The sequence below is a fragment of the Papio anubis genome, chromosome 15 (assembly GCF_008728515.1).
Source record: "Papio anubis isolate 15944 chromosome 15, Panubis1.0, whole genome shotgun sequence".
NCBI classification, from domain to species: Eukaryota; Metazoa; Chordata; class Mammalia; order Primates; family Cercopithecidae; genus Papio; species Papio anubis.
Genome location: NC_044990.1, coordinates 38,649,083 through 38,673,278, shown reverse-complemented (window position 1 = coordinate 38,673,278; position 24,196 = coordinate 38,649,083). Strand labels below are relative to the sequence as shown.

Sequence of the window (24,196 nt, the reverse complement as noted above, 5' to 3'; positions counted from 1 at the left end):
GCAGAGATGGTAGAGTTAAAAAAAAAAAAATTAACATATCCGTTGTGTACTTACATTTTTAGAATAATAACTTTGCAATTTTAAGTGTGATTCAATTAAAATATTGTACACAATAGCTATCTATGTAGGTAAGCATGGGCAAGAACTCATCAGCAACATGTTTGTTTCTCTTTGTGTGTTTGCATGTATTTTAAATGACTCAGGTGCTTTTTTAGCATTTGCTTATTTGTATGCTGCTTCAAATTAGCTGTCTATATACTCTTTAGGAACTTTTAAAATTTATTGTTGTGAACATTGTGTTTCATATGCTATCTATTGAGCATAAACTTGAAATACTTTTGTTTTTGGAAGAAAAGAACAATGTAAGGAATAGTATCAGGTAGTGTTCGGGAGGTTTTTTTTCTCTCATCATTTTCCCCATTATTAATAATCCTGAACTTGGTGTGCAAACTGGATTCTGTGCTTTGTAAACTGTAAAATGTTGTGCAAATATTTGTTTTTACTAAACTATTTTAGCTGAAAGGACAACATATTAGGAACACAATGCTTTTCAACATGTAACAGAAGTACAAAAAAGTGAAAGATTGTTCAGTCATCATAGGATTGTAAAGTTACTAGATCATAGCTATCATTTTCTCATTTAATAGATGAAAAATTTGAGAGCTAAGTGTGGAAGCCATAAAAGTGTTGCCAATAGAAATATCGTTTGATATATTTGGGTTATTTGTTGATCATTGAGAAATATTTTCTCATTTTTTATGTCCCCTATGGAGACAGCTCCCTGTAACTCACTGCCTACTTAATGTATAAGCTTTCAGTAATAATCCAGAGTGTTCTTCATTTTTTCTTTATAAGCATATTTTTAATATGTGAAACTTGCTTTTAAATTTTAATTCATAAGTTTTTAATCTTTTTTGGTAAAATTCATTTATAATTGTTATAGAAAATACTTGTAAATTAACCTTGAGTCGTAAAGGAAACAGGACAGAAAAACTCACCTGTACCTCTTGACCCTGGTTCTTATGTCGATATTCCTCTGTGGAAGAGAGCCTTCCTATTTCCTAGCCCAGCCGCTTTGTGCTTAAGGACTATTTCTTCTCAGAGCTCTGTAATTCCTATTGTATTAAGTGCTTAAGTCTTAGTGTTAGTGTGGCTTTTTTTTCTTTTCTGTCAGCGAGTGAAATTGGATATACAAGTCATATTCTCTCAAGGCTAGCTGCTACTTAGTACTATGCCTAGGATTGCAGCTATCTGCCATCAGTAAGCAGGGCTTTCATTTTGGTTACTGGGTCCATTATGGCAAATCATGCAGCTGGCTGACGAGTTATTTGGCCAAGCAACAAATAATATTGGATGCCTCTCCCAAGAAAGGTACTGTCCTAGCTCCTGCGATACAGTGCTGAGCAGATAACTTCTTGCTTTCCTGTAGTATATAATCTAATGGAGAAGATAGAAAATAAATAGGCCAACAAAAATGACTAGTTTTTGAATGTACTATGAAAGTAAATGAGCAAGGAATGATGAGGGGTGTGTTTAGAGAGGATAGTCATGGAAGATCCTCAGGTTGGAAAGAATCTGTGATCTAGGATCCATCAGAAGTTTAGTGTGACTGGAGACAAGGGCAGGAGATGAGATTTGAGGTGTGGATTGTTTGGAAAAGCTTCAAAGAAACATTTGAGTTGTTTTGAAGCATGAGTATATGATTTTTGAAAGCAGGGAGGAAGGAGAAAGCCAATTCAGCAGTAGGAGTGGTGGAGGCAATGGAAGCCTTGGTGCAGTAGTGAAATACCCGTAGCTTAGGGCATAGTTATGTAGATGTTGATGATGGTGTCGCTGGCCAGCAAGAGGGAGTGGTGGGGTTACAAGTTAGTTAGTGGCCAGATATGAGCCTGGAAAGATTGATTACTAAGGGCAAGTTCTTTCCAGATGTTTTGCTTCTCTCCTTTCTAGAAGGAGGTGTAAAGGATAATAGGCCTTTTTTTTTTTTTCTAACACACAGAAAAGTTGCCAGAAAAAAGTTAGTGTTAAACATAGTAGTTTTTTATTCAACTATGCATTAATAATAAATGTATATATTTAAACAAACTATCAAAAAAAATCCCATTGTAAACAAGGTATGGGTAGCAGTAGAAGTCAGATCTATCAATTTTTCTTTCCAAATTTGGGTCCTTACGATTCTGCTTCCTTGTGAGGATTGGTTTGTCTTGTGTCCCAGAGATGCACTAGGAGTTTATGTGTGATAATTTTTGAAATAAGTGTTCTTATTCTTCAGTTGCCTTCCAGAAAATAAAATTGGAAATGCGTAAAGCTTTTGGATTCATCTATTTTTTAGTCAACTTTTCTTCTACACTCTGTGGAAAACTTATTCAGAACTATAGTTTGCTTCTTTATATGTATACAACTGCATATATTTATATTTAGAAAATAACTCTTCACAGAGAAGAGAAGAAAGGAATGCATTCCAGTTCTGTCCCCTGTTAATCATTCATGGCCTACATGTGATACCATTTACTTTGTGAAGATTTTTCTGGTCCATTTACTGAGATGTTATTGCCTCTTTTAACTTTCTAAGTGCTCCATCTTTTTTTTTTTGTTTGTTTTGAGACAGCGTCATGCTCAGTCACCCAGGCTGGAGTGCAGTGACATGATTATCATGCACTGCAGCCTTGAATTCCTGGGCTTAAGGGATCCTCCTGCCTCAGCCTCTCAAGTAGCTAGGATTACAAGTATGTGTTAGTATGCCCAGCTAGTTTTACAATTTTTCTTGTAGAGACATGGTGTCGCCATGTTGCCTAGGCTGGTCTTGAACTCCTGGCCTCAAGTGATCCTTCCACCTTGACCTCTCAAAGTGTTGGGTTTGCAGGCATGAGCCACTGTGCCCAGCCTCCATCATCTTTTCCCTTGGTTGGCCCCAAGGAAATAGTAGTAATTGTTATTATTAATGAGTATTAGTGAGACCTCAAAAAATTGAGGCCAATGAAAGCCTTTGGTCATTGAAAAATTTATTAACCTTTTAATAAACTTTTACTGGACTTCTGATAGAATAAATATCAGAATTTGCTTGAACTCTGTAATGCTCTTCACTTTATATAAATGATTCTGTTATTGTGTAATTTGATATCTTCACATCTTATTGTTCCAATTTCAACTGAGGTTCTTTATGAGCAAGCCTTACATTTGACTTTTCTGTATTCTTCAATAGAGAGCCTAATTCAATGACTTGGGAGTGAGTGAGTGAATGAATGAATGAATGAATGAATGAAATAGATTAAGATTTTCTTTTTCATGACAGGGAAGCCCTCAGAGGAGCTCCATATTGAGAACTATTACATTTCCAGTTGCTATTATTGTTCTAACGGGGCTTTCTTGGTCCTGTGTGTCTGTGTTCGTCATTCCCCAGGAAATGGAGTGTGGTACAGTAATTGGCCTAGAACCAGGGAGCCTATTTCTTGTCTTGAATCAACCACTAGGTAGCTGTGTGGCCTTGGAGAAATCAGTTCTCCAGGCCTTAGTTACATATCTATAAAATAAAGAGTTCTTGGTAGCTTAACATTCTAGGATTCTTAGAAACTGCTGATCTTTGTTAACATTAAGAAATAAACTGCCAAAATAAACTTTTTAAACAACCAAAAAGCCCATTTTTTTCAGACTTAATAGAAGAGATGTGCTAATGGTGTTAAATTGATCATATTTCTTTTCTCATAAGAGAATGAGATTATTACATAGGCACAGTTAAAAGTAGATGCAACAAATGCTTATATGAAAAAATATGCAAGAATATTTATTTTAGTAATATTGATAGGAAAGATTTATAAACAACTTAAATGCTCATTAACAAGGAAAATAGCTAAATTATGTATGATATGTAGCCAAATTATGGTACCAGGTGATATGCTATGAAGCTGTTAAATGTTGTTGATCTAGACATATGAACATGGAAAATTACACTGGGTTTATTGCTTTGTGAAACAAGTAAAATGCAAAATAATGTATATGGTATGAGCTCATTTAATTAAGGAAAAAAACCCTTAAATTGTATATTTGTATACATGTGTATACATCTTTTTTGTTTATGTACACTCTTATACACTTATAAGCTTTTGTTGATAATAACTATGATTTCAATAGTTTCCTTTGGGGAATATTTGTATTAATGTGTGGGGAAACTTTACTTTTTAAAAATTGTACTTCTATATTGTTTGAATTGTTTCACAATGAACTTTAAGAAATCAATATCTTCCTAGGGGACAAATCTAGAATAATATGGCAATTAGCTGGAATAGCATGTTTAGTTTTTTAAAAATCTGTATATATTTTGATGTGTATTGTTTAACTAGAAAATAAAAAGGCAGCTTTGCCTTAGTCAATATAAATGAATCTAAAAAAATTGTTGCAAGATCTGAGTCATTTGTTTTATTTTTGAAATTACAGCTTAGAAATGACCTTAGCTTTTCAAAGTGAAAGAAATTTTTGTCAAGTATATTACATACGCAGGGTTCCATTAGTTCAATAAACTCCATTCAGAAAGCAATATATTTGATAGTTAATTATTCCAAATGGTGCCTGTGATCAAAAGGGATACTTGTTTGTAATGAAGGAAATCTGTGTAATGGTTATCCTGAAGAATATTTGCTCAAATGTGAGGATGGAAGTAATTGATGAAGTGAAAAATCGTATATATCTTCTTCAGGCTTAGAAGGAGCAGCTTATGAAAAGCTGAGAAATAATTATGAGTATTTGAGAAACTAAGCCAAAAGAACTAAGTTTGGGGGTAAGATGTTAAATTTGATAATTTGAGATAAGGTATTATATAGGTCAATAGAAATACGTGTTTTATGTGTTATAATCCCTTTGGGCCTTTGCATGTACATATTGGGAAGAAATAGATATTTTTCTACTGTCCTTCTCACTGCCTTATTTTTTGAAATTTGAAATCTAATATTTGCTTCTAGTATAGATTTTTTTCCCAATTGAGTTGCAGGGGATTTTATATCCAATGAGAATTTTTCAGTTGTTACTTGAAGAATCTAGTGAGATGTAGTAAATATTTTTTGAAAACATGTCTGCTGACTCTTTTAGTGCTTTTACATCTCCCATTAACCACTTACAAAGCAAGATGTTGTCACAAGCACACTTGTCTAAACATACTATGCCCTATTTTTGTTCTCTAGCGCTTGCCCCATATTGGTAGAGGCTACTGTGAGATGGTCTTCCTGTGGAGGTCCAGACAGGAAGCTGGCCACAAATACCCTCTGCTCTGGGGTCTCCAATATCTCTTTAGTCGTCTGTTACTCCCCAGGTGGCTCTCCTCCAGCCCTGCACCATAAGGGAGGAGGAAGAGAGCACACCCTCCAGAGGTGTATCTGAATTCTGATCTTGCCCTTCTGATCCCCTGCAAGTTCTCCCTTGGTCTAGGAAGGGCTTTTGTGTCTTCCCTATGTCTGACACTCTGTCCTTTTCTCATATGCTGCATCCTTCATAGCCACTGCTTATAGTAGTGCCCTGTTCTCAGTTTTATATAGTTAAAGGAATGTTTTGTGACTGTATTAAGTTTTTTTTTTTTCCTGTAAGCACCCAGCTTTTGCAATTGAACCACATAGCTTTCAAGACTATTGTCTCACTGTAGATATTAACAGAAATCTAATTTTACACTCAGTGCTGAAGAATGACCTCTTATTCTAAGGTTTATCTTTTCTCCCCAGAGGAAATAAATGCCATTGATCCTGAAATGGCAAGGCTATGGGACAAATTTCAGAAAAGAAAAATATTAATCTCCAGTTATCATCTCCAATTATTATCTGGCTCCACTTTCTCTGCAGGGTAGAATGAATCTTAGTCATTCTGCTTTTAATTCCATTTAGTTATTTTGTCATCACATTTGCAGTTTCTGCTGATGGGCTAGATAGGCTTTGGATGGCCAGGATGGCATAAGCACAAGAATGAGTATCCAGAGTCCTCATTTTCGTTTGCCAGACCCTTAGCCTCTTATGGGTTAGTTTTCTTATTGGAAAATGATATTTTTTTTTATTAGATGATATTCCACGGTCCATTTTAATTGGGGAAAAAAGGATTTGAATCTTTCAGAAATTCAAGAAATTATATGAAATACAGATTTGATGTTTCCAACATAAAGTAAAATAGTCTTAAGAATATGAATATGATTTATTAAAACATTTTAGAGATTAGAAATTTTGACATGAGCCGGAGAGTCCCAATTAATAGGTGTTCCTGGATGTCAGAGGTGTTCTGTGTAGTATTGTGTTTCTGTTCTCGTTGGCTTTTTGGTGTATGTCTTTCGAACAATAACTTTTACTGTCTGACATTTTCATGAGGCATTTAAAGTTAAAGATAGTTTTTAATTAGTTAGGTTGGGGAGTTTACAGTGAGGGATATTTCAGTTCTTGTAAAGATTCTTCTTCACTAAGATGTTAATTCTTCTCCGCCCAAGTGTCAGGTGGCCAAACGTAATTGTGAAGTAATTGAGTTTAAAGTGAGATTTCTAATACAATTTAAGCCACTGCATTCCCATTAATGAAAAATTACCTCGCTCCCTATTTCACAATACAGCTCTGTTAAGTACATTCTTCTTAATAGCAGATTTGGTTGTTACACTGAAAGTAAGATTGTTTAGGGGGTTGGGGGCAGGCTTGAAAATATTGGGAGATTTTTTTATAAGTAGCCCAACTTCAAATATGGACATTGGCAAGGGGATGAAAGTATTGCTTATTTTATATTCTTTGGAGTTTTTGTTGGGGCTTGGAGGATTATAAACCATCCAGGGATTTCTGAGTCCTGACTTGGCTTAGCTCTCCATTTTTCTTGTGGGATTCCTTGGTGAGATACACACACACACACACACACACACACACACACACACACACATCTCATTCTGTCTGTATATACATATACATATGTATTGTTTAACTAGAAAATAAAAAGGTGACTTTGCCTTAGTCAATATAAGTCAATATGTATATACAGGGATCCACAACAAACCTAGATAAAGAGCCATTTCATTGTTAACTTGACTTTTGTCTGAATATTCCAGATACATCTTGCTGGTCTCTGGTCCTGGGTGAATGTTTTGAGGCTTTGAAGCATAAGGATGGCTGGGGTTTTCTTTCTAAAATCTAATTCTATACATTATCCATGTGCCACCTGTCTTTATGCCACAAAGAACAAGAAGCTGAAGAGAGTCAGTTTCTGTGTAGGAAAAGATGAAGATCTTCCTTTTGTGTAAAAGTCTGCCCTGGCTTTATCACTATGCACCTTTGATGACAAAGTAATTGATATGGGCTACTACAAGCTTAGAAATCTAAGAGCTGGGTATTCAAGGAAATAGGAATGTGATTAGGTTCTTGAAACATGGAATTGCCCAAGAATGAAATTCTTTGTACAATTTGGAGAGGAAATCCGGGTGAAAGGTAGAAAAGGAATCATTATTTTGTAACAGCAGTATTTATACCATCATGTAAATAGTCAAACCAATGTATAAGTTTGAGGTGTGCAGTGAATAAGGACCAACTTTGCCTTTGAACAGCTCTTGAGAAAGAACATATACATTTTAAATGATCCCAGTTTGGTCTGATTAATTTTACAGCCACTTAGATTTTGTTCTTCATTTGACAAAGCAAAATATTGACTACATCATTCCTACATAAATTTTCAAATCAAGAGGTCAAATTAAAATGAGTGATTTGAAATCAAGCCTCATAAAAATTTTTTTTCTATTTTTAAATGTTGTGGATAAGTATACATAACAAAATATTACCATTTTAACCATGTTTAAGTGTACAGTTCTGTGGCATTAGCAACACTAATGTTGTGTATCCATCAGTACCATCCGTCTTTAGAACTTCTCATCTTCTCCAGTTGATACTCTGCACCCATTGAATACTGACTCCCCATTCTCTACTCTCTCATAGGGAGATTATTTTTTAAAATATCATTTTCTAATCACAATATAAAATGAATCCTGCTAGTCTTCCTTTAACCTCTCCTCCTTATACTACTAGGGAAGTGTATATGGAACATTTGGGTTGCAGTTCGATGGTACGGTGGAAAAGAGGTCTGTATGTGAGCTGAACATTTTATTAAAAATTTTTTTGTTTTGTTTTTCAAAACAAGATCTGCCACTGTTGCCCAGGCTGGAATGCAGTGGCATGATCTTAGCTCACTGCAGCCTCAAACTCCTGGGCACAAATGATCCTCCCACTTCATCCTCCTGAGTAGCTAGCACTACAGATGCATACCACTATGCCCAGCTAATTTTTATGTTTTTTGTAGAGATGAGTACTCATTTTGTTGTCCAGGCTGGTCTTGAAATCCTGGCCTCAAATAGTAATCCAGCCTTGGCCTCCTAAAGTGCTGGGATTACAGGCTTGTGCCACTGTAAGCCGGGTGTTATAAGTAGCTATATAGGATGTACACAACACAAGCTCCAGCCAGAAGGTAAGATAACATAGAACTACAAATTTTAACAGCCCACATTAACAAAAATTCCAAATTCAGGAGATTGTGGGGACAGAAACTAGCACAGAATAGTTGATTCTAGAACACAGATCGGGCAAATAATGGAACTCCAATTAGCTAGACTAATTGGAGACCAGAATAATCTGGAATGCTAACTGGAACATTATTCTTAGAGCACAGGAATAACGATTCAATAACTGAGAAACTGGGCAAGTGACTTGAATTCCCAACTGAGCTATCAAAAACAAGAACATAAAAGCAGAAAGAGGATAACTACATATCAGAAAGTCTAGATAATAAAAGTTGAGTTCAGTTGAACAAATACCTAGGTATTATCTCTACCTTGTCCACCTTTTTTCTACCCTGGCACACTCACACGCTACGCCCCACAGAATAAAGCATTTTCTTTCTTTCTTTTTTTGCTTCCCCTCCCCTCCCCAACCTTCCCTCTCTCCGAATACAGGATCACAAAATTATGGGCAGGCCGTCATCAAATATAGAAGTAAGTTTATTGTAAAATTCTACTACTTAAGCTTGACCATTTTGCTATCGGTGTAATTCTTTTTCAGTATTTTGGAATAATGGTCATTTTTGTGTCAGATCACTTCTCTTCTATCAAGTTTTGGATAATCACTTTGGCTGGTTTTTAAAAATTTTTTTTTATTTTTTTGAGATGGAGTCTCGCTGTGTTTCCCAGGCTGGAGTGCAGTGGCGCGATCTCAGCTCACTGCAAGCTCGGTCTCCCAGGTTCACACCGTTCTCCTGCCTCAGCCTCCCGAGTAGCTGGGAGTACATGTGCCCGCCACCACGCCCGGCTAATTGTTTTTGTATTTTTGGTAGAGACAGAGTTTCACCATGTTAGCCAGGATGGCCTTGATCTCCTGACCTCGTGATCCGCCCGCCTCGGCCTCCCAAAGTGCTGGCATTACAGACCACCGCACCTGGCCACTCTGGCTGTTTTGATGATTGTGTTCTGTTTTCCCCAGGAATACACCAGGATGGTCTGCCCATGATTTAATATGGCATTCCTTTTTATCTGTTGGTTAATACAATGTACTGTTACTTTTTCTATTCTCAAGTTGCTTAGCATTGTTTGTACAAATACTAGTAAGTTGGTTTATCAACTCTTTCCATTCAACACCATGCTAGAAATCTTGAATTACCTGTGTTATCATTTGGATTTAATTCTTCTAAATTAGGAATGTACACTGAGTTCTCATTCATGACTGTTCTCCTCTCTTGTACTTTCTCTTGTATATGCCTTTGGATGTCATACATTAACTTTCAGAGTTGGCTTTGTAATTTATTTTAGCAGAGATATATTTCTACCTTCTGATACCATCAGAGAACATATGAGAGAATGTTATACGTAAAAATAGTGGAAAAATATTATTTATTTATTTATTTATTTATTTATTTATTTATTTATTTATTTATTTATTTTGAGACGGAGTCTCTCTCTGTTGCCCAGGCTGGAGTGCATTGGCGTGATCTCGGCTCACTGCAAGCTCCACCTTCTGAGTTCACGCCATTCTCCTGCCTCAGCCTCCGAAGTAGCTGAGACTACAGGCGCCCACCACCATGCCCAGCTAATTTTTTGTATTTTTAGTAGAGACGGGGTTTCAGCATGTTAGCCAGGATGGTCTCGATCTCCTGACCTCGTGATCTGCCCGCCTCAGCCTCCCAAAGTGCTGGGATTACAGGCATGAACCGTCGCACTCGGCTGGAAAAATTATTTTTTATGAATGTACATGTGTTGTTCCATGATTGGGAAACACCAGCATTCAAGAAGAATTCACAGGGGCCAGATACTAGAAGTATTTCATATGGTGGGGAGATTTTGAGGACACATGAAAATTTAGGGATGTTTTCTTGAGAAGTTGTGATGAGCCAAGAGAGATCACGTTAGAACAGGATTCAGTTTTCTTTCAGTCGGATTTTTAACTCTCTTTCCTGATATCTTTTACTTCTGTTAGTCCTTAGATCCATTCGGTCAGAGCTCATCTCAAATTGCAATGAACCCAATTAACACTAAGATATATGTGATAAATAGGCTTAACTTTTCAGGATTACTTTTCTCCCTAATCTACAGCTTGTGAATTTAAAAAGTTGTTTCATCTGCAAATTTGAATGGTGTTAATATTTTATTTGATTTGAACTCTTGTTTTTCTGCTAGTTAAATCTTTCATTATGAGGGGACGATTATACCCAAGGAAACTTCAATAAAATGGTTCTTTTTGTAGGGTTCATACTTTTGAGATGAGCAAAGTTGCTAATTTAGAAGATCCTTGGATATTAAACAGTTTTTATGAAATATTTTGATTTTTAATTTCTTATAAGAATAAAGAGGTAGGGGAAGCATTCTTTAGGTCATCTTTGTAAAGATCGTTATTGTTTTGAGGTATATACTTTAAGTTTTTTTAACAGAATATTTCCCAATACTTTAACAGTTCTTTTGTACATATAACTGTGGTTAAAAAAATCTAGATATACCCATAATGAAGGGTTTATTAAGTAAACCCTTAATAAAGGGTTTACTTAATAAATAAGAACCCTTAATGAGGTTCTTATTCCTGTGCATATAGGACTTGAGTTGTAGAGAAAAGACTATTTGTTTTGTGACTTTGTCTGCTGAAACAGAATGTCACAGAAAGAGAAATATGCATTTATCTGCTACATTTTTGATGATTGCTACAGTTGAAATAATCTGTTTCACAAAATTTTATTTAGGGCTTCAGCTACTTTCTATATATTATATAATTATTAGCCTTGAATTGTCAAACAGACTTCTTTTTGCTAGTAAAATATACTGATTTGTTATGGCAGTCATATATTAGTATTTGAATAGAAAAATAGCCTGTTTCTCCACTGATTATATGTTTTTAGGTATATACCCATTTATTTATGTGCCTAGAAATATTAAAACTTGGTTTGAGAGGCCAGATATGACTAAAGTGATTTATACAATGTGGTTTTCAATACCAAAGCATTTACTTCGATGTTTTCCCAAGGGTCTATTGCCAACTCACAAAAACATTCCAAATTTTTTCACTTTTTTCCCTATGTATTCTGAATCATTTGCTTTTGAGCTACCTAAACCTTCTTTGAAACCGTATTGTCCTATCAACCACCAATGTTGTTAACTCTCAGAAATTTAGTTTTTTTCTCAGTCATTTGCCTATTCTCCATTTAATTTAACCTTCAAGTTTCAGATTATCAGGTGTATTCCATTTACTATATGGCTAAATAACTGAACCCTGTCCAAAGTTACCTACTACTTGAGAGGCAGTGATAGGCAAATTCTTGACTTTTCCTTTGGAAGTAGAATCTTCCTTCTGTATTTGCAGGGGATTATTTCCAGGAACCCAACAAATACTAAAATCCACACATACTCAAGTCCTAAAGTTGATTCTGCCCAGCCTGCAGTTGACCTTCAATATCCATGGGCTTTGCTTCTTGAGAATACTGTAGTTTCAGTCTGTGCTTGATTGCAAATGGGAATCTGCCAGTATGGAAAGCTGACTACATTTATTGAAAAATATCTGCTTATAAGTGTACCTGTGCAGTGCAAGCATGTGTTGTTCAAGAGTCAACTATATAGCCCTATTTCCCAAAGCTTTAAATCCTGTTCATTGTGTGCTGGAGACTAAACATTTCTCTTCCCTCCCTCAGGCCTATTCAGTTTCCCACTAACTGTTCTGGTGAACATGTACAGGAAGGGAAAATTTGGATCAAGTTAAATGCGAAGTGTAGGGAATTATCCTTACTAATGTGCTTGGTTGCAGACTGCTTTCCTCATGCAGATTCCCTGTCCCAGAGGATGCTCTAGGCTTGCTGTGTGGTGGTCAGTTCCTGGTCTCAGGACTGCTCATAGCCAAGCCTTGTGCCACCTTCAGCAAGTAATTTATATTCTCTGTGCTTAGGTTTCCTGATTTATAGAATGAAGTGATTAAAGTCCGTACTGAAGGGCTGTTCTGGTTCAAAAATTTGTATCTTTTAAATTTTGATGCTCTTTATCAGCCTCTTAGAATCTTACGAGTTAGAAAGCAAAGAAAAATAACAGCAATTATGCAAATATTTAATAGATGTCTCCCCATTTGAAGACTGTTAGGGACTGGTGTTTTTCATTTTCTAGACAAATTATTTTGCTTACTTTATTTTTTTAGTTGAGTTGAATTTATTGACTTCTCTCTATGTCATAGAGAAGAATGCTTGCTTATTTAATCAGATATACTTATTTTCATCCTCTTAAGGCTAGTGTAATTACAGTCTATTTAAAAAGGTAATTTATTATAAACATTAACATGTAAAATTTAATAATATCTGTGCTAAAGACATACCAGAAAAAAAGCTTAAAATGCTTAATATTTTAAATGCATATTGTCATAAGATACATTTAACCAGGGAGCACCAAGAAAAGCAGAATAAACACTTATTAGTAACATTTGCTGATTTAAAATACTCAGTTATAGAAAGAGAAAGGTGTTTTTTATTACCTTTTATGCCTACACTGACTACTAAAACATTTAAAACTGCATATTCTGAGATGTTTTTTCTTTTGCAATGGTGAAATAATGTATGATGACATTTATATGGAGTCTTACTCCTAGAAAGCTATATTTTTAATCAATCTGATTAGATTAATCAATCTGATTATGTACTAATATGTATAAACATGTGACATGGAATTATGATTTTTTAAATGGAAAGTTTAGTATGAAAGAAAAGATTTTGAAAGGATATTCTTTATATAATTTTGCGACTATTTTTGAAACTTTGAAAATAGAAAAAGAATGAAGTGAAAATGTAATTAAAAGAGACTTTTTCAGTTCATGGCTCTTGGCAACATAGAAACTTTTGTCATCTTTGACTTCATTCTGACATAAAACCCTTATAAAATGCGGCATATGCTGTGTTAGTGATCAGAACAGTTTTTGAACAGTATTAATCTTCTCTTGGAAAAATGGAGCGTTACACAGCATCTCTAGGAAGTAAGATTAAACACAGAACTCTAATGGCAACAAAGCTAGATCACAAGTATAGATGGCACTAATAATCTGACTTTATGATTCAGAGTTTCATGTTATATTTGAGAAAATCTAGTATTTCAGAGTAAATGTATTCTGAACTGGCTTTAGAAGAATAGCTCCACCGATTCATGGGTTTGAGCCTAAAGTGTGCTTTACTCTTGAATGCTAAATTGTGTTTATGGACTCTGATTGTACTCTTCTTTGTCACCACAGGGGGAGGGTTACATGAAGGTATTTATCATCTCACTTCATGTTCATAACTACTCGTAGAGGGACAGTGTCCCTGTATCATAGATGAGGAATCACAGCCATAATGAGGTTTAGTGACTAGTATGTGGTGGGCTGGGATGTAGAACCTGCTGCAGGATACCAGGCCTGAGTTCTCTGAAGGAGGACCCTGCCCTTCCTCCAGGCATGCTAGTATTTTACCAGAGGTTTTGCCAGCATGACTAACGGAAATAGTATTCTGTATAAAAACTTTATTCTCACTAAATGTCCTCCTTTATTCTCATTCGTTGTTAATTCATCCTTATTGTTGCCAACATTAGGTTATCAGTGATCTTTGCATAAAACATTTTTGCTGGTTTTCCACTGATGCAGCCCTGATTGCATTAAAAAATAAACAAACAAACAAACAAAAAAAAACCCCTCTTGTTATCTCTTAATATGAAAGATTTTTCCAAATCAATCTTTTTGGATAATAGACTCATTATCTGGCTTCATATCAACAAAAAACTATTTCTCTTTTGGTTTTAAAATTTCTATTGTCTTCTGTCTTAGGCAATTCTGCTTTGTATCCCTTTGTCCATATTCTCACTCTCTAAGTTCCATTGATCCTTTGTCCCAACAATCCTATGACTATATGATAGCAGCGAAGATGGGAGAAGAGCATTATCTTACTGGGTATATACTCACCATCCTGAGTATCCTGATACATTAAATTCAGTAAGAGTCTAATTTGTCATTTTTATTTTCGAAAGGTAGAATTGGTTAAATTATGTCAGTGTCTTATTTGGAGGTTGAAGTGGTGAAGGTTGCTTGTATTTTTTTTTTAAACTGTGACACTTAATGTACTTCATAGATAGTGAAAAGAATATTGGAGTCCAAGTCAGGTGGTCATCATTCTTTTATCAGATTTGTTGCTTAAAATTAACCTAAGCATTATTTTTTCTTATTGTGATGATGATGATGACAATGATAGTAGTAGTAGTATTAGGATGACTATAATGAGAATTATATAGGAAACAGAAACAGAAAGCATTCAGTGCAGTACTTAATAGGTGTTCAGAAAATGTGATTTAAAATTTACAGTTACTTGTGTCTTTAACATTTTTCTTTAGGTAGACTACGAAATGTTTCAGAATGTAAAAGGATACTGATGATGATGAGAAAAATAAACATTTAAAAAAGTTACAGTCTACTCTTAAGAATAAAGACAAGAAAATAAAACATATATTTTCTGAGAAGTTGAGGATTGCTATTTGGTCAGGTTAAGGAAGAGAATCCTACTAACTTTTTTATTAGCCTTCATCTGAAAATTTTAACTAATACAACAAGACCAGAAACAAAGTTTAAATTCTGGGAATAAGGAGATGAAAGTGTCGTTATATGGTACCTGGAAAACCTGTGACAGTCAATGGAGTAGTTACTAGGACTGATACCTGTATCATCATTCCTATTTTCTCTTCTCCTCATCTGTATGTCCAGCTGCCTCTTGTACATGACTATGTGGATATAGAAGAGCTTCTGTAACTGAACATGTTTTAAACTGGACTAGTGTCCAAACCTGTTCCTCATTTGTTGCTGAATTAAATAAACATCACCATCGTTTATCTGAATAAACATCATCATTATCATCTATCTGATAGCTTAAGCCTGAGTATCCTCTTTTTATTATCTTTTACTCTGCCAATTCATACATACATACATACACACAAGTGACCATATATATGTCCATCCAAAAGATATTTGTTGAGTACCTGAAGTGTTCCAGGCTTTAATCTTGGTGCTAAGAATATAGTGGCAATCGGCTGGGTGCGGTGGCTCAAGCCTGTAATCCCAGCACTTTGGGAGGCCGAGACGGGCGGATCACGAGGTCAGGAGATCGAGACCATCCTGGCTAACACGGTGAAACCCCGTCTCTACTAAAAAAATACAAAAAACTAGCCGGGCGAGGTGGCGGGCGCCTGTAGTCCCAGCTACTCGGGAGGCTGAGGCAGGAGAATGGCGTAAACCCGGGAGGCGGAGCTTGCAGTTAGCCGAGATCCGGCCACTGCACTCCAGCCTGGGCGACAGAGCGAGACTCTGTCTCAAAAAAAAAAAAAAAAAAAAAAAAAAAAAAGAATATAGTGGCAATCAAAGTTTCTGCCTCTAAGGGTCTTATTTTCTAATGGAGGAAGTGGGACAATATCAAATTTATGATATGTAAGGAGTTTATTTGAAGGAGAAAAAAGGCAGAGCAATGTTGATACGGAACTCCAGGTGAAGAGTTTGCTTTCTATATAAGGCAGTAAGGAAAGGCTTTACCAATAAGTTTTAGCAGGGTTCATTTGCTGCACTGTAGTGGAGAGACTACAGCTGATTAAGCCTGAAAGCAAGGAGATTAGTTAGAAACAAGTTGTGGTCCAGATGAAAAAAGATGTTAGCCACAAAAAGAAATCGTACCAGGGCGATGGTGAGGAGTGATTACTTTAGTGAATATTTTGGAGTTAGAATCGACTAGATTCACTGATGGATTGGATATTATTGTGAAGGGAATAGTAGCAAAAATTCAAGTGTTTGACTTGAAAATAGCAAAAAGAACATTCCCATTTTTTTAAGCTGAAGAAAATAGGAGAGCAGGTATGGAGGTAGGCACATATATGTCAGGAGTTTGCTTTTGGGCATGTTAAGTACAGTTGCTCATTAGACATCCAAATAAAGATATTGAGAGAGAGTAGTTGGTTGTTCAAGTCTGGAGTTCAAGAGACAAATTTGGGCTAGATCAATAATTAGTCTATTTCCCATTATAGAATCTACTTTTGGAACTCATCCACACTCCCCCTGTTGTTACTGCCCTTGGTGAAGGTACCCTTTACTTTCTTTTGGATTACTGTCAACTTCCTTCAGTCTTGCCCTTCTATTGTCATTTTTGCCATTCTTCTAAACTACCTTCTTTAGCCTGAGTTTTTCCTAAAATGTAGTTCTCCTGATGTCTCATGTGCTTAAATCTTCAGTGGCTCCTCATTACTGTGAGAATAAAATCCAAGTGTCTTATTCTGGCTTAAAATATCTTGTGTGATCTGGTACCTGACTCATTTCTGGTGTCATTTATTTCTGTTTATATTTTCTGTTCTTATTATCCTCACATCTTTCAGTGCCTTTAGAGTTTTTGCACCTTTACACGTTCAAATACTATCCTTCTATTATTGTGTCTTTGCCACATATCCCCACCTTCTTACCTGGCTGACTCCTTTTTCCTTTCAAGCTTTGCTTAGGTATTTAACCTAAAAGGACTATTTTTGACAAGTATGTTTAGGGTGCTCTTCTTTATTCTTGTGTAGTTCTCACTATAACATCACTAATACATCTACGTATTATAATTGTCATTTATTTTATAGTCACTTCAATTAGACCTTAAATTCTTTGAGGCAAGGAATTTCTCTATCTTGTCTAGAATTGTATCTTTGTTTCCTAACACAGTCTCTTTTAGTTGCTTAATACATTTTTTTTTATCTGAATGAAAGACAAAATAAGTAAAATCCTGATTATAAAATGTGTATGCAAAATTAGGCAAAGTTTCTACATAATACCTAGGACTATAAATTAAATGTCCTTTTGATACCTAACACTTACCAAAAAATATACAGGTCATGCATGAAGAACAGTGTGCTAAGTTGAATAATTATAAACACATGCCATGTTTATGATAAGGAAGTTCGGAAATTGTCAAGATATCAAATCTCTCAGAATCTATTTACAATTGCCTTGCAATTCAAATACAATTTAAATGGATTTTATTTTTAGATCTTTTGGGTTGCTCTAAAGTTCATGTGGAAAAATAAATGAGGGCCGGGCGCGGTGGCTCACACCTGTAATCCCAACACTTTGGGAGGCCGAGGCAGGTGGATCACTTGAGGCCAGGAGTTCGAGACTAACCTGGCCAACTGGTGAAACCCCGTCTCTATTTAAAAAAAAAAAATACAAAAATTAGCTGGGCATAGTGGCATGCGCCTGTAGTCCCAGCTACTCAGGAGGCTGAGGCAGGAGAATTGCTTGAACCCGGGAGGCGGAGGTTGCAGTGAGCTGAGATCGCACCACTGCACTCTGGCGTGGGCGACAGAGCAAGACTCCATCTCAAAAAAGCAAACAAAAAAATGAACAAAATTTAGATATGGAGAAAAATAATTTGAACAGCCAATGAATAAAATGTATCATAAATCTATAGTACGTAAGACAGGGTGATAGCAGTGTTAACAGTAGCACAGGGAATAATAGAGCAGAACTAGTAGCCCAGAAAAATAGAAATAACATATCTAGACACTAAGTGTATGATCAAAGTGTAACTTAAAATCAGTTGAGAAAGATGGTTAGTTATATAAAATGACACAGAAATATCAAATGTTTTGGAAAATGGAAAATTTGATTCTTACCTCATGCTATGTACCAAAATATGTAATTGTAATATACAGGTTGAATATCCCCTATCTGAAATGCTTCAGACCAGAAGTGTTTTGTATTTTGGATTTTGGAATGTTTGTATAATACTTACTGGTTGAGCACCTCTAATCCAAATCTCTCTAATCTGAAATGCTCCAATGAACATTTCCTTTGAACATAACCTTTAAGTGCCATCTTGATGCTCAAAGTTTCAGATTTTGGAGCATTTCAGATTTTGAACTTTACCTTTAGTGGTTTACATATCTACCAAAACACATTGCTACACTCTTCTTTCTTATCAAGTTCCCAATTTTGTCCAATAGTGACCTTGCCACCTCCACTGTGGGACTGCCATACGATCACATGTGCCACCTGACTGTTATTGCCAGTGCCTAAGTACAACCCCCAGGGGCCCAAGGACTGGTCTTCCCAGAACCTATGTTTGCTGCCCAGGGAATTAAGGACTGATGTGACTAGAGCCTGCTGGTATCCATATACATGCCACCTGGACTCAAGGACAGACCCACTTTGGGTCTGGCTCTTCATCTTCATCGCTAGGAAAGTCATACCAAAGCCTCCACAAACAACTGCAGCCTAAACCACTGAGGAAATCTCAGACACAGCTGATGATTATAGCTGAATAAATCACACAGAGACTGTGTGGCTGCTCCCACCCAAAACTCCAAAGACTCTACTAAATTGATGCTGTAAATCTACTCTATAAAATTAGAAGTCATTATTACAGGAGGTGCATGGATATCACTATAGGGACACAAAAAAACATGAAAAAGAAAAGAAACGTGATACCTCAAAGGAACATAGTAATTCTCCTGCAGCACACCCCAAATAACAAGAAATTTATAAAAGACCTGAAAGGGAATTCAAAATAATGATCGTTACAGAACTCCATGAAACACAGAGAACACAAGTAGACAATATAAAGAAATCAGGAAAACAATTGATTAGAATGAGAAATTCAACAAAGAGATAGATATAAAAAAAAGAGCCAAATAGAAATTCTTGAATTGAAGAATTCAATAAAGGAAATAAAAAATACAACCAAGATCTTTATCAGTAGACTAGGCAATGAAAAGATGTAATTTCTGAGTTTGGAAATAAGGTCTTTTGAAATAACCCAGACAAACAAAAAAAAAAAAAAAGAAAAAGAAAAATAGAGAAAAAGATTTAAGAAAGTCTGTGTGACATGTGACATATGGGACACAATTAAGCAAATATATATTTGTGTTTTGGGATTACTGGAAGGAGAAGAGATGGAAAAAGGCATAGACAACCTATTTAATGAAATAATAGCTGAAAACTTTCTAAGTCTTGGGAAAGAAATAGACATCCAGATACACAAAGCTCAAAGATTCCCAAATAGATTCAACTCAAAAAGTCTTCTGTGAGACATATTATATTCAAATTTTCAAAAGTCAACGGCAAATAATGCATTATAAAAATAGCAAAAGAAAAGTGTCAAGTCACATGTAAGGGAATCCCCATCAGACTAACATCAGTTTTTTTAGCAGAAAACTTACAGGCTGGGAGAGAATTGGATGATACATACAAAATGCTTAAAGAAAAGAACTGTAAGATAAGAATACTTTACTCAGTATAGCTATTCTTCAGAGATGAGGGAGAAATAGTCTTTCCCAGCCAAGCAAACACTGAAGAAATTCATCACCACTAGACTTCTTGCTTAAGAGAGTCATATATCTGGAAGCAAAGAAAGCTGTATCTACCACTGTTAAAACACATAAAAGTGTAAAACTCCCTATAGAGCAGATACACAAATGAGAAAGGATGCAAATATTGTTACTACAGAAACCCACCAAACTGCAAAGATAAACAGAGAGGAAGAGAGGAACAAAGCATATACAAAACAATCAGAAAATGATCAACAAAATGACAGGCGTAAGTGCTCACCCATTAGTAATGACCTTGATTATAAGTAGTGTAAATTATCTAATTAAAAATTATAGACTGGCTGAATGGATTAAAAAATATGCTGCCTACAATAACTCACTTCACCTGTAAAGATACACAGTGACTGAAAGCGAAGGGATTGAAAAAAATGTATATAAATGAAAAGCAAGTGTGCAGGAATAAACTACACTTGTATCAGTCAAAATAGATTTTGTCAAAAAAGATAAAAAGAGACAAGATCATTATATGATAATAAAGGGACCAATTCAGCATGAGAATATAACAGTTTTAAATGTATGCATGCCCAATGCCAGAACACCCAGATGTTTAAAGCAGATATCTACAAGGAGAGAGACACTCCAATATAGTTGTAGTTGGAGAATTTAACTTTCAGCATTTGTCAGACCATCTAGCTAGAAAATTGTCAAATAAATATCAATCTGAAACTGTACTGTAGACCAAATGGATCTAATAGACATTTTAGAACATAGCATCCAGTAGGTGCACAACGCACATCTTCTCTTCAGTGCATGGAACACTCTCCAGAATAGACCATTTGTTAGGCCAGAAAACAAGTTTCAACAAATTTTCAAAAATCAAAATTATATTAAGTACTTTTGTAGCTCACAATGGAGTAACACTAGAAATCAATAACAGGAACTTTGGGAACTGTTCAAATAATATGGAAATTAAACAGCTTGCTTCTGTAATGTACAATAAGTCACAAAGAAATTAAGAAAATAAAAAATATTTCTGAAATGAGTTAAAGTAGAAACAAAATATACCAAAACCTTTGGAATATAGCACAAACAGTACTAGGAGGGAAGTTTGTAGCAAAAAATACCTACATAAAAAAATAGATTGCAATTCAAGAACTTAGTGATGTATTTTAAGGAACTAGGAAAAGAACAAACCAAACCCAAAGTTAGTAGAAGGAAACAAATAATAAAGTTCAGAGCAGAACTAAATGAAATAGAGACAAAAAAAAGAAGACACATTGCTGGGTGAGGTGGCTCACACCTGTAATCTCAGCACTTTGGGAGGCTGAGGTGGGAGGATCACTTGAGGGCAGGAGCACTTGAGGACAGGAGTTCAAGACTGGCCTGGGCAACATAGTGGGACTCTGTCTCTATGAAAAATAAAAAGAAATTAGCTGAATGTGGTGGCACACATCTGTAGTCCCAGCTACACAGGAGGCGGAGGTGGGAGGATCAATTGAGCCTGAGAAGTCAAGGTTACAGTGAACTCTGATCATGCTGCTGCACTCCAGCCTGGGTGACAGAGTGAGACCCTGTCTCAAATCAAACAAACAAACAAAAAACAAACAATATGAGATTAAGAAATAAAAAGTTGTTTTTTTAAAAAAAGATTAAATTGATAAACCGTTAGAAGAAAAAAGAGAGAAAACCCAAATAAATAAAATCAGAATCACAAAAGGAGATACTACAACTGATACCACAGAAATAAAAAGGATTGTTAGAGGCTAATTATGAACAAATGTTTGCCAACACACTGGAAAACCTAGAAGAAATGAAGAAATTTCTGGACACTTAGCTACCAAGATTGAATCAGAAACAATAGGAAACCTGAACAGACCAATAATGAGTAAGGAAATTGAATCAGTAGTAAACAGTCTTCCAACAAAGAAGGGCCCAAGACTGGATGGCTTCACTGCTGAATTCTACCAAGGTTTTAAGGAAGAACTAACACCAATTCCTTTCAAACTATTCCAAAAATATGAAGAGGAGAGAATTCTTCCTAACTCATACTACAAGGCCAGCTTGACACTGATACCAAGACAAGGACCCAACATAAAAAGAAAACTTAGACCAATATTCCTGATGAATTTAGATGCAGAAATCCTCAACAAAATAGCAGCAAAACAAATCCAACAGTACATCAAGAAGATAATACACTATGATCAAATGGGATTTATTTCAAGGATGCATAGATGATTCGACATTCACAATCAATAAAATCTATTATTTTAGTTTTCCATAAGCCATGTTTTTAAATAAGAATGATATTGTACATTAGACATAAAATGACTGTGTTTTAGTTAGCATTCTTAGAGCTAGCTTCATAATCCAATTTAAAAATATCCAATTAATATACTTGCAACTTGAGTGCAGGTATATTAATTTTTATAACTGTGTCCTGTATGCTATTCAAATGAGCTAATTGTAGTTATTCTTAAACCCAATGGTATTGGTTTCCATAGTATACATGTTTTTTTGTTGCTTTTCCTGTTAGACCTTCAAATACTTACTTTCCATAGTTTCTCTGACATAAAAGCTCCCAGTTTATATCTTCAACAGTTCAGGTCCTGGGATATCTATTGTTTTATTTATTTTTATAACTTTTATTTAGAAGAGTTACATCCTTTTTAGCTTATTTAATGATAAAAGTTCACTTTTTACACTTCTGTATTTGAATGAATTACTGCCCCTAACATGGACCTACTCTTGGTTTTACAGAGAGAAGAGAAGAGGAAGATACTGAAGAAAAGAAATCAATTAAGAAAAAAATTAAAGAACTTAAGTTTCTAGATTCTAAAATTGCCCAGAACCTTTGTAAGTATCATATTCCAATACCATTGAAAGACAGTGGAAATATTTCTTTAAATGATTTCATTTTATTTAAGACCGATTATTCATTATTTGCTATTTTCATTTTGTTATTATATGCATGATAAATTCACAAATAACTCCTTTAGGTAAATTATGGGATTAAATGCTTCAAAAGATAATGCATATTAGAAAATACAAATAAGAAAAGGTTTTAAAATGAAATTCTACCTTTCATAACTGAAGAAAAACTACTCTTTAAAGTCCCTTTTTTAAAATATAAAAATAAAGACTTAAGGAATTTAGGTAATGACATCATATTTGAAAAAAAATTGGTAATGTATTCTTCTTTTGTAACTCTGAATTTCTAATATTTGTGATACTTGGCTACGCATAAAGGAGGTTAGAATATTAACGGAAATAAGGATGGTGGGTAAAGTGAATTCAGTTATCCCATCTGAGCAGTTCAAAGCCTTTTCTCAAAAGTTCTGAGTAGAAATATTTTAGATTTAATTACTGTTACAGGAGCTAAATACAGAGTATTGAATTATCTTCTTGACCAAATTACTGTGAAAGAAGAAGGCAAATAGTTTTGCTCTTAACTCATTTCTAACTACTCTAAGTTCATCAAAGGTAGTTATGCTTAGAGATGATGTACTATGGTCTGTAATATCACTTTCTGATGGTGCAAGAGGGATATAAATAATGTGGAAAATCTAGAGTGATGATGAATTAACATGGTTTTTAGTCTGTCCCTCAATTATTACATGCCTCAGCTGAGCTTTTAGCAAATATTGGAATAAAACAGTTCTTCAGCAAGAGGATAAAGATCTATGCTACTGATTAAAGTGGGAGTTACGTTAGAGGCAATGTATCCAAATGGTAGAGTTGGCATTCCTTTTATGAAAATTTCAGAACCTCCTCTCCTTCATAATCACTTTGATCTAAACTCATCCCTTTTCTACAATGCAGGCCTGCCAAGATCCCCATGGATAGTATGGTGGCATTGATGTATTGTTTAGTAGTCAATTCTCTATTTCTGGGCACTGCTGATTGCACATCTCTGCCCCTGTCAAGTTAGGAGTCACCAAGTGATGTGCTTGGACCAGTGAAGATGGGAGTGGAGATAATGTCACTTTTTGAGTGGAAGCATTTCATTGGTGGTTGAAGAAGCTCCCCCTGGCACCCAGAATGGCATTCAGAGAGGTGTCCATCATGCTGATGTAGGGATCATAATTAATAGAGCTCTGCGTTTCTGGTTTGATGAACCATGTCATCTTCATGAGAAATAATTTGTGTGTGTTGCTTAGACCACAGAGATTTTGTTTGTGTTTGTTTTTTGTATGATATACATACTTTAGGGAATTTCCCTCCCAAAAGAATGGTCTCAGTTCAAAGCACTGTGTTTTGAACTATGTCAGATAATGTCAAAAAGTTCTGTGTCTGTGATCTAAAGAGATGATTTTGTTTTGAAGAATGTTCATGAACTGCATTACTATTTAGTAGTGTTGATTCTAGTCTTGTAATAGTTTCTGAAGAAATATAATGTTTAATAGAATTCTT

The 24,196-nt window shown here is 35.3% G+C and overlaps 1 protein-coding gene across 2 annotated transcripts in view; it reads left to right on the top strand.

Moving 5' to 3' along the window:
- DIAPH3 (diaphanous related formin 3) overlaps window positions 1–24,196 on the top strand; it is a 495,444-nt gene that overhangs the window by 214,933 nt on the left and 256,315 nt on the right. For both annotated transcript variants that reach the window (XM_021929669.2, XM_021929670.2), the window contains one exon: window positions 22,544–22,639. In XM_021929669.2, coding sequence (XP_021785361.2) covers window positions 22,544–22,639 — 96 coding nt within the window. The remainder of the gene's footprint in view (window positions 1–22,543; window positions 22,640–24,196) is intronic.